At 50.9% G+C, this 13,308-nt stretch overlaps 1 protein-coding gene across 2 annotated transcripts in view; it reads right to left on the bottom strand.

Moving 5' to 3' along the window:
* Positions 1-5,624: 5,624 nt before the first annotated feature.
* The window catches only part of bmf2 (BCL2 modifying factor 2), a 24,548-nt gene continuing 16,864 nt past the window's right edge, over positions 5,625-13,308 (bottom strand). Inside the window, exons 1-4 of one of the 2 annotated variants that reach the window (XM_061269611.1) lie at positions 12,149-12,362; positions 10,247-10,459; positions 9,396-9,625; positions 5,625-8,346 (exon numbers count right to left, since the gene is read on the bottom strand). In XM_061269611.1, the coding sequence (XP_061125595.1) occupies positions 8,212-8,346; positions 9,396-9,625; positions 10,247-10,436 (555 nt within the window). In that variant the 5' untranslated portion in view covers positions 10,437-10,459; positions 12,149-12,362 and the 3' untranslated portion in view covers positions 5,625-8,211. Of the gene's footprint in view, positions 8,347-9,395; positions 9,626-10,246; positions 10,460-12,148; positions 12,363-13,308 lie in introns of those variants that run through there. The other variant, XM_061269612.1, reaches the window with a different exon arrangement.

Genomic DNA, 13,308 nt, shown 5'->3' with positions numbered 1-13,308 from the left:
GCCGGGATGAGCCGAATGCGCCGTCCAAACAGTCGCACGAAATAATGACGGGCTTGCTTCTTTTAAACTTGAAATTGAAGGTAAAAAAATAGAAATGATCATTTTTAATAATGATGTATTTCTTATTGTATTTTATGATGTGAAATCTGCTTAGTAATGCACGGATGCTTAGAACGCGCTTGTACTTCTCATACTAGCCACAAGATGGCAGAAAAAGCAAGGAAATACTCATTTGGGTTCATTTGATGGAATTGCTTGGTTCTGTAACCGATGATGATGATGATCTCATACACTGTCTGGTAAACAATCACCACGTTTGAGGAAGTAAAATGCATCCATAAAATGATTGCATGTGTATTGAATAACACTTGATGTCAACTGAAAGAATAATTAGCTCCCTATGCTGCGTTAATATCCATGTGAATTGGTTATGAAAGATTGTTTCCTGTTTTGGAGCATTTCACTGGCAGGCCAACAATGGAGGAAAGGATCTGGCCGGCTGTCTAGACAAACGTCTCACACCAACAAGTCTGCTCGTCTGTCTGTCTGTTTGCTTTGCTCACACACAATTGGTGCTCTCTTACAAAGAAGCTTTGGAATCGAGCGGCCATGATGTCGTTGGCCATCCTACCCACCGCGTTGGAAGACATGAAAGCAGCCAGCGAGTTAACGGGTTAAGGAAGCAGTATGCCTCTGATAACTCCATTTGGCACTTTTCACCTGTCTTGAGTAGCAATTGCCACCGACCTCTGTCAATCACCAACGTCAGTGAAGGTGCAGTAACATGTTTTTACCACTCAGCGGCAGTACAACTAACCATGAACCACAACCACCAGTGACCTTTTGACCTGATGGCCCTTAGAGGTCACATTATGGGAAACAGACAAAAAGACAACAAAAGGCTGCAGGGCCCAATTTATTCAGTCCCATGGTCACACGTACAAACCGTATCTACAAGCAGCACATGAAAAAAAACAGACTCGGCAAAGCTAAGACGACAAGTGCGCCGAGTGGAATATTGTGCAGACGAGGTGGGCTTCATCACGGCATTATGCAAATGGCTGTCAATTGAAGTGCAGATGAAAAGCTCTCACTGAGCGCATGGCAGGCTCCCCACCACACACTCACGCACGCACGCACGCACGCACTGGGTGTCAGAAGCATAAAGATCAGCTCAGAGTCTGCTGGTGTAAATCCTGCCCGACGGGACTGCTGACATAGCTGCTGCGTCCAGGGCAACGCTCGCTCGCTCGCTCGCCTCGCCTGCCCGCCTCTTTTCAGTCCACACGGCAACAAAGCGCAACGCCGTCCACCAATCAGCGGACTGCAAAGGTGACAGGCCGCAGCCAGGTCCTCCCTTGTCGCTATGGCGGCTGTTGCCTCTTATTTTCCCCTTGTTTTGGATCTTCCGTAACAAGGGAGACATCAAGCAACATGCGCCCACTTTTCGTCTGGCGACACGGTGGCTCCATCCAGACGCGTGCGTGCGTGCGAGACGGCAGTTTTATTGAATTTGCACTTCTGTATTTGCATGAGTCTATTTGTCAGGCCGTCTGCACGCCAGCCGAGTTGACGACATTGTCATGGTGTCAATTTGTCAATAGAGCAGTTCTGCTTACATAGAAAGAAATCATCTTCCAATATAGTATAATACATAACAATGACAACCTGTCCATAGCCCCAAATGCTAATGTTAGCTTAGCTATGGTCCACAGTCTCCACTTGGCTGCAGCGCTCCCCTGATTCTCTTCCTCAAATGCGATTCGCCTCCTTACCAGCAAGCCGCAAGGCCTAAAATGGAGTCACGCGACTCGAGTCCCTCCATGTCAATTAGCGGCAGATTTCCACTATTTGCGCCAGGACTTGCTCCCTAAGGTGGGGGCTGACGTTATCACTATCGTGTCACACTTCAGGACCCATTGATCACGCGATGCTTGCCGTTGATAATGACGTGACCAAAGTCGACGTTTGTTGAGGCGGGACATGCCGTCACACTGGATTTATCGTGCACGTGTCCTAGGGTGACCTCACTTGGCCGCGAGTGTGCGTGCGTGCGTGCGTGCGTGTTGCTAGCGAAGCCTGCCGGAGTCCATCTGGACCCTTCCTTCCGCGCGTGCCAAAAAAACAATAGCCCCCGTCCTTCCTCTCGTCACCTCTCGTGTCTTTGTCACCATTGTTAACAAAATTCGAATCGTCGTTCAAGCCCTCTGTGCTTGTCGTCGCTTTTGCCTGACTCAAATTTGTCACCTCCACGCTGCCAAAAAGAACACGTTGACTCCTCTTTTGGGACAAAGAGACAAAGGAGTGCACGCGTACTCAAATCACGGAGAAACCTGCAGTTTGTATTTTCATTTGGAACATTTTTCTGGCCTTGAATCAAAAATCAAAAAGCAGGAGGAAAGGATTGAATCGTTCCAAACACGGCCGACAGTCCGTGTTTACGTTTCAATGCAAGTCAATGGGTGGTTATAGGTCAAAAAAAACAAACAAACAGAAAGACACTATGGGCGGGTTCAAAGGTCAACGTGCCGAAGCATTAAATTTAGCTGGCGAGTCATCTCCTCACATGGCAGCGCAGCCATTTTTCCCACGGCCGTCTGTCCTCGACAGTTGGCCGGACAGGTGTTCGTCTTTCGCCGCCCGCTCGCTTTGGCTCGGCGGGGCCCGAGTGGCCTTCACCCCCCCACCCGCGCGCCCCCCTTAGCGCATTAGCCAGTGCAACATTCAAGTGGCCGCTGTTTATATTGCTAATGGCGCTAAAAAGGAGGCCGGCGGCTTGTTTGGACTGCGTCTTTCTATTTCTTTTTCCTTTTGAGATTCAAAGAAGACTTGAAAAGCGTCGCACTTGTCGCTCGGCGAAAGCCGTGGGAAAGGAGCTCAATGACAATTGGCCAACGGCATGACGAAAACATGAAGTCAAATCACTGGGAGGATTAGCAGACAAGTGCTCTGTAATCCTGCCACAAAAAACAGCGTCTTGGACTGCCTCCAAAGCTAAAGACAGATGGCATTTCGGCGCTCCCATCCCTGACATGACCTTTCGTCTTGACCCCGAGGGGCAAGTGCACCCCCCCCCCTTTTTCCCAATTTTGCCTGGGTGGGAGCGCACGCCTGGAATCCGCGGAGCGTGGCTTTACTTGTGGCGTTAGGGCGTGCACACGGGCAGCTGCCGGTTATGAGTTTACTTCTGGCATGCATCCCGCCGGCCGCGCACACTCCTACATAGTATGTGTGCGTTGATAAGCACGCACGGGATTGTTGCCAAGCAATGTGCTGCATGCGCATGTGTTTTGTTGACACAGCTTGTGTAGCGGTCGTGCTACTTGCGGCCATCAGATTGTGTTTATCGCAACAAAGCAGCTAATCGTGCTAATGGGAAAGATACGGACAAAAAAATGCTATCCGTAACAAAATGATTCATGCAGAGAACCGGTAGCAAGATTGCTATTGATAATGATTGAAAACCGACACCCGATGCTAAATGGATCGAGTTTACACATATTGTATTTTAAATCTTTGCCGGTGTCAAATACTGTGGTCAGCCAAGTGGGCGTTTTGGTCCGTTATTGCACAATCCAAGCTATGGCTCTGCTAGCAACGAAAACAAGAGCGCAGATAACCTCGCCTGGCACGCCGCTAAGCTATTTTGGGACGTGTGGGCTCAGGAAAAACAGGATATCCACCCTTGTTTTGGACAAAGGCATGAAAAAGAAACATTGTTTTCAACGCGGCAGCAACAAGTCGTCGTTTGGCAGCAAGAAGCGCCGAAGCGGCGTTCGGTTCTGTGCTTTTGTTTACTTTAAAACAACTCAGTAATGCTAGCATTGATGCTAACGCTTGCATCTCTGCAACACGTGACCTCGACCGTGACCGAATGACCTCAGAAAGGCCTTGGTCACGTGCGGCGTGCGTCAGTAGCGTGTCGCCGGGGTAACAAAGCAAAGTGGCCTCCATGACGGCACGCTCGTTCCGCTACCGGTCTGTCCGGTTCTGTTTTCTGCCGAGCGCAAAAACAAGCTTATTTTTGGTGCATTTATGTCACGCAAAACAAGGTGACGGGGGGGGGGATCACGTGCCTTTAATTGCTCACCTGACAATGCACGCTTGAGTCACAATGTTGTTGGGACGGGTGGAAAAATAGGATGGCCATAACATGAACAATAACCCCTGTTTTTTGTCAATGCAGCCCCCCAAAAAGTTTCCCGGCAGGCCTCATCCGAGTGCACTTGTTTGCGGACATCTGCTGCCATGTCCAAATATTGTTTTTGGCCAGCTGCTGGTCCACAACAGATCGCAGGGGCTATTTTTAGCGCAACGGGGACGGCCGCATTAACACGTGAAAACAATGCGAGGGGGTGGTGGCAACTGGCCGAGCGCACGAGCGCCACGACGGGTCAACGGGGACGAGAATAGTCATGGTGTACGCTAACTCCAAAATGTGATGCTAGCTTGGAGGCTCATTTGCAGCCGCGGTCAGAGGTGGCAAAGGTAGGTCATTCATGACTCGCTGTCATTGATCCAAGGTACCACCGTCCTGCTCTCACTGCACAAATGATACGTGCAGTCGGGTTGGGCAGGTTATTTATTTACGAGCGCGTGTCTCGTGACATGACAAGCGGTGACATCAGCGTTCGGTGACGCAACACGGAGATTGAAATGACGCTAATTGGCGCATGGCGCCGGTGAATAATGAGCTTTGTAAATCAAATGAAAGCAATCATGCGTGTCAGTGCACATTGCTAACAAGCAATCTGAATGATCATTTGGGAAGAGGAGCGAGATGCTAGCATGTTAACAGCTAAGATGTCTGTATTTGGTGGCGGAGAGGGAGACAGGAAGTGAGGGTGGCGAAAAACCTTGGCCTCACTTCCTGTCAGGATGCACCTCCTGCAAGTGTAGATTATCGCTTCCATTTTTTTTCCATGACATGATGTCCTCCAATAAATAGATGTTGGCCCAATTGGGAAAAAAAACACAAGAATGGCATGACTTGCCACGTCTGGCACGCCTGTCAGGTTGCACACGACACAACGCGACGCGGAGGGACCGAGCGTGAGCTACGTTGGACGACAAAAAATGGAGGAGCGGAGAAGATAGAGAGCGGGCGGCCTATCACGAGGGCGTCGCCCCCATGAGTGGAGGGAGAACACACACGCCTTTGTTGAGGCAGTGTGTGAAAAAGCGCTGAGCCAAGCACAAGCTGGCTACTCCCCACCACTGTTTTTTTTTTCCTCCCTCAGGACACACACACACACACACACAATTGCATACTTGTGTGCATTTAGCAGTGATCTCAGGGGACAAAGCTTTCTCTTGTGCTCCAGGCAGAGACTCACAGCAGCTCCATTGTGGGGCCGAATCGGACTTTGTGGAGATGTTAGCGTTAGCGTTACGAGTCGTGACACCGTTGAAGTGAAAAGAAATATGGCTTGTAAATTTAACACGCAAGAGACCCTGGCAAATTTGAATGATGTCCCCCCCCTGCCCCAAAAAATTGAGCACGCAATGACAAGTGTCAATCAAATACAACCGATGCATCTTCCGCTCTCTACGTTTGAGCTACAACATGTCCCAGCGGGTCACATGTTGTCCTATTTACGGAAGAAAAACAAAGGAGGCTCCACTTTGAGTTGTCCATAAAGTTTTAATGAAAAAAAAAAAAAAAAGGGACAAAAGAAAACAGCAAAAAGTACCCACGGAACAAGAGAAGAAAGGATGAGCTCTTATGTACAGCATATTGCACTAGAAAACAAAGAGCCAAGCCACCTCGCCCGCTTTGTCCCAAAGACAACGCGCCGGCCGACGACGCGCCAAGCAAACAACAAACTGCTACATCTGGACCGGGCCTTGCAAAATGTCCGACAGTGTGAAATCATTGAGACCATTTTGGAACAGCCTCCCTCCCACCCCAGGTTTTTTTTCCAAAAATTCAAAAAAGAATACACTTGCACACAAACAAGCCAGAAAAAAAAAAAAAAAAAAAAAAAGAGGCTCCACTGTTCAGTTCATGTATGGACAGAGATCACATGGCCTTCGCTAAATTACATTCAAAAAACCTTTTATGATACAGATTCTTTTTTCTTTCTTCTTATAATCAGGAATGTCGCACATGCATTTTTTTTGTTTGTTTTCTCCATTTACATCGATTGAAAAAAGCCCTTGAACTGAGAGTGACGCGGTAGACTTAGCCAAAATGTTTTCATATATTTAAAAAAAACAAAAAAGCCATCGTAGAAAAAAAAACAAAAAAAAAACAGCATCAGAGTGGCTCGGTTGGTTCTATTCAGGTTAGAAAAATTGAAAAAGCCTCAATAGAAATGGTGTCAAATTCGTATCCAACTTGTATAAAAGGAGGGGGGGGGGGGGGGGGGAAATAATAATCAGCACTCGACAGCAGTTTGGATGCTGTCGGAATATAAAAAGAGGACGGACACCCCAGGCTCCATTGAAAGAAAGACTATGTGATAGATAGATAGATAGATAGATAATACTGGGCACCGGTGGTGACTCATTCCTCCCCGTCCAGCGTCTTACAAAATCAGAGTAGGAAGTTCAGCACGGCAGTAGAAAAAAAAAAAAAGAAAAAACATTACAACAACAGTTTGTTTGTTTGTACAGTGCGTGTTGACAGCAAAGAGTCCAAAAGTGTGGCGGGGGGGGAAAAAAAAAGTGGCGCCGCGCCTCGTGCGTTGGTTGGGTGGGGCGAGCCCGCACGCACGCAAGGCACGTTTTCGTAACATTTGGATTGTCCGTTGAGTTGCCCTCGCTCGGCGCGCGCCAGGCACATGGCTTTCGTTCGGGGGCGGCCATTTTGCGACGCGATCGAGAGATTGTTTTTTTTCAAATTATTATTAGCAAAACAAGATCATTACAGGTTGCAATTGTGGAAGAATGACAAAATAGTCGAAAAATGAGGTCATATTGCCATAAGAAAAATGACACTTCAAGTTTTTCACGTCATGAGGATAAAGTCGAAAGGTTCGTCGTGTCGTCAATTCATACAGCCCTGTGAGGAATTTTTCAAAATGGCCGCTCGCGTCCCTCCTGGCCAAACTCGATACGCGTCAACGGCGCCAAACTAGCGCCTGTACGCTAGCAAATGTGCACGGTAAATAAATAAGGAAATAAATAAACGAAATGAATCCCGGGAGGTCGAGGAGAGAAAGCCGACATCGCGTTAAGCCAGGCTAACGGGAAAGACGGCGTCGAGAACAAATTGGCTCAGCGTTCGGTGTTTGCAGGAAACAAACGGCGAGGATCTCTGAGAACCAAACGCGGAGGTCTCAGAAAAGAAAATATCGGAAGAAAAAAAAAAAGCATCAGACAGTCAAGTATGATAACAATCAACGCAAATCATCAGTGTCGGCAAATTGGCTCCAAAAAAAAAAAGAGTGGTGGGGTCAAAGCGGGCTCCACGTCTACCGATGCCATCATTTTGCCTGATTGTCAGACGTTTCCGGAAGATTAAGCAGAGCGCCGCCCGCAGGTCGGGCTCGGTACTGCCGTTTTCCACATCAGCCATCGGTGCGTTGCGCTTCGAGAGAATATTGCTCGTGGCCTCACTCCAAAGATTGTCCCGAGAGGTTTGGGAGGCGAAAGCTTCCCGCCGGTCCTGATTGTTGACGTGATTCCCTGACTGCACATTCGCAAAATGTCCGCCGTCGTCGGGTAACTTCAAGTAGGATGACGCTCGGATGGCGAGACATCATCAAATGAGCCGGCAACAAGGGGAAGCCGAGTGCTTGGATGCCAGGGGGGGCGGGGGGGGAATAGAAAGAAAAAAAACCAACAAGTTTTCTTTCCCCTCGATGCGGCGGCGGCGGCGGCGGGGGACAATCGTAAGGCATTCCCGGCCCGGGCCGACCATCCCAGTTCACGTCCGAGAACAAAATCAAGAGCTGTACAAAATAGGTCATCTGACGAGTCATATTTCCAAAATATCTCTTCAAACTCAATGGCTTCTTCTTGAACAAGAAAAAGGGGCAAATAGGAGGGGAGGGAGGGGATCAGCCTCCGTCCAGCGGTGACCAGAGTTTTTTTTCTTCCCAATCGCTTCTTCATCAAAACAAAAAAAGCAAAAATCAGAAACCCGTGTTCCATCTTGCAGTGCCATCTCTAACAAGTCCGCTGCCTTGACAGTGGGGGGGGGCGGGGGAAGAAAGATGTGGCGCGGCGGCCGGGCCCGGGGGGGGGGGCTCTTCATCTGCGCTCTCAGGGCACCAGGCGCGGCGGCGGCGGCGGCGGCGGCGGCGCCGCTGCCGGCGGCCTGGGGAAGAAGAGGAAGCCAAAGACGGCCATGGTGAGCCGCATCCAGGCGGGTAGGTTTTGCCTCTGCTGCCGCAGGAGCTGCCGGGAAGAAAGACATTTTGGTCCAGAAGCTTTGGCTGTGAAAAAACAAACGAGGACGTGCCTGCCACGTTTGCGCACGTGTGGGAACCAGTCGCTCCGGTTTCTTGACATGAGCGCCAGCCAGTCTCCGGCGCCTTTCGATTGACGGGCGGGCCGGGCCGTTTGAAAGTAAACGCGGTGAAACCGTTAGCAGGCTTTGACCTTTTTTTCTCGAGGCAGCCATTGGTTGTTTTTGCTATTTGCAGCAGACACCAAATGTTCGGGCTGCTCTCATCTCACTCATCTAAAAATGTTGCGCCCCGTTGCGTAAGCCAGCTTGCTCTGCTCTCTTGGCTCGCTAAGATCAAGGGGCCGGGCTGAGCCGAGCCGAGCCGAGCCGAGCCGCCTGCCCGCCAAAAGCTATTTGATGCGCGCCCAAGTGGCGCTGCCCATTGCGACACTAATTGACCTTAATTCAACTTTGCTGAGTTGATTGAAACAATCGTTTCCAAAATGCCACTACAGGCTGAATTCGGGGGTGTCCAAAGTTGAGCCAGTTGCGGGCCCGATAAATAATGACGGTACCGATGAAGTGCACTTTTAACGGATTTGGCTCTCATCCCTGCTTTAAACCCCGAGGACACTGTGCGCTCCTGTGTGATTTATTGATTGACTTATTTCTTTGTATTTATTGCAGGCAAAAGTAATGGATCCAAGTTGCCAAATCCCAAAACTGTCGGTCGCAAAAACAAGTAAGAAGCAAGTCGTTGCGTTTATTAGCGCCAGACCACGTGAGCTATTGTGGCCCGTCGCCGTCGTCGTCAAGTTGCTGACCGTGAGCGGGAGGTTATTCTTAGAAGAGCGCAGAAACAATTGCCATTTGCTCTCTCAATCGCTCTTTGTCTTTCTTCAACCCCCCCCACCGTGGCTGAGCACAAAAGGCAGCAGATAAAAACGCGAGTCGTCCTCCTCCAGACGCGCATGAAGCAACTTTCCGAGTGTGTACGGTAACAGAGCCTGCCCCCACCCTCCGGGGTATCTAGTATTGTGCCTCTGAACTCACTCACCACGTCAATGTGATCCTGTTGGAACTTGTCTCCGATCTCCCGGAGTTTCTGTCCGATCTGCCTCTCCACGCTCAGTGCCGCCTCCCGCTGGCCGGGCCTCTCTGCCATCCGGTCATCCTCCTCTGGCCGCCGCCGCCGCCTCCGCCGCTCGCGTTCCGTGGCGGCGGCGGCCGGCCTCGCTCCCCGGTCCTCCAGTTCCACGGGGGAGCGCCAGCGCAAGGCGGCGTTGCCTAGGAGGAAAAGCATCAGGCGTACTGAGACTGAGGCGTCCCAAATGTGAAGAAGTCAAAGGCCACTTCTGGAAATGCTCGGTCATGAAGCCAATTGTTGTGTTTGCGCCGCTCTGCTCTTTAGAACAGGTTCCTTGGGTGGATGGAAACATTTGACCTTGCGCAAGAAAAGAGCAGCAGGAAAAACATCTCATTAACGCCTCACTGAACTCGCTTTCTTGTCGCCGGCCGGGTTTACCCGTCGCCTCCAGCGTCTCTTTCTGCGGTCATGCCTGAATTTCCAGGGGGGGTTTCCCCTCGTCATGTGCTGAACGCCTGGCAAACGAGCGAGCGTGAAATCGGGACACGGCCAAGGGTCCGGGTTTGGACGGTGGCGGGGAGGCTAACGGCGGCCAGACGGGCTGAAACAATGGCGCTCGCAGCGTTACGCCGAGTCGACAAACAACACGCGCCCGCCGGCGACTCCATTGTCGTCACGCTGATTTGATTAGGATGCCGTTCAACTGGCGGATTTATGGCCGGCCACGCCGAGCGAGCACGGCGCAAATTCTTAAGCGTCCGTCGCACGGGAACAAAAAGTGGGAGTGAGTGAGCGCGCCCCATGGCCGGCCCCCTCCTTACCGTGAAAGGCTCCGCGGTGCAAGCCGCACGCCAGCGCGCCGATGCCGTTGTTGTTGTCGTGGACGCCCGGCGCGAGCGGTAGGGCGAGGGAGACAGGCCTGTGGCGAGATTCCATTGGCGCGGCCCGCTGGTCGTACTTGAGGTCCCTGAAGCGCGTTCCCCGAAGCGTGTCCTCCTCCTCATCGTCCATCGGACGCCTCAGCGGAAAAGGCCCTGCGGACAAAGCGCCACTTAATCCAACGGCGTGTTCTTGGAAAGCGAGGCCAGCGCTCGCATTTGTTTTGAAGAGAAACGAAAAAAGGAAAGGAAAACTAGCGGGCGCGTGCGTCATCAGTGAAAACGTTGCCCTCTGGCAGTTGGAAAATGATCCGAGTGTCAACGATGAATGGAAAGAGATCCTGAGTCATCGTAAAGCCCGCTAAGAGGCTAACGCTATTGCTCGTCTCCATCCGTGTGGAGGAATCTATGGGGAGACCCGGCGTGGGCGGATGGCCACAAACGTTCCGTCAAGCTGTTCACGCCGATTTTAGCGCAAGCTAACTCGGGCCTCCGCTCACCACGAGTAAACCCCACCCCTGTTTTGCGCTGGCACGCCGGATTCATTTGGATTTTCCTTTATTCGATATCGAAACGAGAATGGCTTTCCGATCGCTGAGCTGGATGAATCAAAGTGAATTGGGATGTAGCGTGATGATGTAGAGCTGGGTAAACAACAAGTCAACTTTGCACATCCTGACTGCTAAAAAATGGAAAATTCTTTCAATTGGTGCACATACTGCATGACGCAGCATCTCGTGCGGTCTGCCCCAGAGCACAGGAGCGCAGCTGCACGACAAGAAGAAGAAGAAGAAGAAGAAGGCCCTTCCGCCTCGCGGTCGCCAACAGGCTGGCAAGCGCACAAAAGACGACAGCGGGTGCGGGTGAAAGCAGAGGTGCAGCTCCAACCGCCGCCGCCGCCGCCATGTGACTCATAAGGAGATGCTGGCTTTCACTCCATAAATGTTCAAGTGCTCTTTTCCTCGCTGGCGTCATCTTGTTCAGTTTGTCTTGATTTTTGACAAATAGGCAGGCTGGGCAGACGCGAGCGGGTGTCCATCTTTGACCTTATGGAGCCGGAAGAAAAATCAACAGCACCCATTGATGACGCGTGCGTGCTTCTTACAGTTGGACACGGCACCAAGCCGACGCTGAACACAATCTGGTGTCAGATGCATCGTCACAATTCACAAGCTTGGCCCCCGAGGACCAGCCACGGCAAAAGTGGAGCGGCGAGTGTCTCCCTCTGCCGCTCCATCTGTGCGCTGAGCTCTTCTCCATGCGCGCTGCGGCAACTTGCATACAAACAACAACAACAACAACGCGACTGGTTGGAGTCGCAATTGTGCGCGGCTGACCTAACCACACTTGCGAAACTTTTATAAATTCGCCAAGTTGGGCATCCGATCCAGGTCCGGCCAGCCGGGATTGATTGGCGAGTCAACGAAAAACGCTTGGATTTTCCAGCTCTGATCAGTTTTATATCTAGGAAATGAATCCTGCACGTTGAAACGATGAACAACTTAATGCATGAAAAGTAGACAAATGTGTTCCGACTACAGAGGTCAAGTTCGCGTCGAGTGTCCTGACGTGACATGAAGGCAACGAGCGAGCGCACTTGAGAACTTTGAATGAGAAAAACAAACGACCTCGCAGAACGGGAGGACGTTTGGTGAGCATATCCGTGCAGGAGAAAATCACTGGAGTCTGTTATTGTCCATAACAACACATGCATGCGCTTATTTGAAAATGCCACTCGCTCCGAGGACCCCGCATTCTTTGCCCGGGCATGCCCAGCAAGCAGCAACGTCCCACTGCCTAGCTCCTCATCTTCATCAATTGAAAGAAGAAAAGGAAGAAACTCACCGCCAGTCAAAGCGATTCCCGTTATAATGGGTGGTATCTTGACAACTAGGCTCGGTTTTAGTTTGCGAAACAGACGCGCCTTCGTTAGTTCCCCTGCTCGCTTCCCGGCCGGCGGCTCGTGATGTGTTTGCTGAGAGGCGGCGCGCGGCTTGTGTTTTGCCCGAGTTTCCTGGTGACTCCGCCCGCCGAGCTTACATAGCACACGCCTTCCAGTTCAAGTGTGCTCGGGGGGGTTGGGGGGGTACGCTGCAGGGAATGTTTTCGAAAAACACATCATTACACGATCAGCACCATCACGCACGGACACACTGCTTCTGAGGAACTCGAATAACGCGGCACCAAAAAGTCATCTTTGCAACAGCACCCATTTCTTGAATTGTTTTCAATGGCTAGCCTGCAACTGTGTGACTGTTGCTGGAAGATGTAGGATGACCCAAATAAAGCTCTTAATTCCCGTTAGCCCAAAGCATGAAGCTTTAGTTAGCCAACATGATGTTTTTGTTGATCCATTCAGTGTTTTGCATATACAACGAAAATAGGTTCGTTCATTTTGGTCAATTTAGGAAAAGTCCATCAGTAGGGTCAAATGTTTTATCGCTCAAAGCTGGCCAAGTTTGACCTGCACAGTATGAGCTGAGAACTGAATAAAGGTTGGAGGCGTAAGTCGGTGCTTCGTGTTTCCAAGTACGGCGGTCGGTCGGTCGGTCGGTCGGTCGGGTTTGCAGGAGGCTCAAATCAAAACAAAGTGCGTGTTCCTTTAAGAGCCCTTTTCCTTCTTTAGCCGCCAAAAGCTGGTGACAGGCCACGGACCAATCAGGTGGTTTGTTTTGGTCCCGCCCCCTGCTTGCTCCAACGCGACACGTGGAGGAGCGAAAAACACGCACAAACCCAATCAGGCATGGGACTCGCTCGCTCGCTCGCCGCTCAGCTGATTGCAAGCCGATCGGCGATGGAGGGACGATGACTATCCACCCAACCCAATCAATCAGACGGGACCCTTTAGCCAGCACACGATTCATAATATCAATACTAAAGAGTCATGTGGCCGCAGCGCGCCGGCGACTGTTCACAAACATGATGAACGCGTCGTGACAGAGGAAGAAACATGGGAACATGAAACTAAGGAAAATGTGTAAAGCCGTCGTTTATTGTCGGGTAAA

The sequence above is a fragment of the Syngnathus typhle genome, linkage group LG22, assembly GCF_033458585.1.
Source record: "Syngnathus typhle isolate RoL2023-S1 ecotype Sweden linkage group LG22, RoL_Styp_1.0, whole genome shotgun sequence".
Lineage (NCBI taxonomy): Eukaryota > Metazoa > Chordata > Actinopteri > Syngnathiformes > Syngnathidae > Syngnathus > Syngnathus typhle.
Note: the sequence above shows the minus strand (reverse complement) of the source record. Positions and strands in the feature narration are given on the sequence as shown.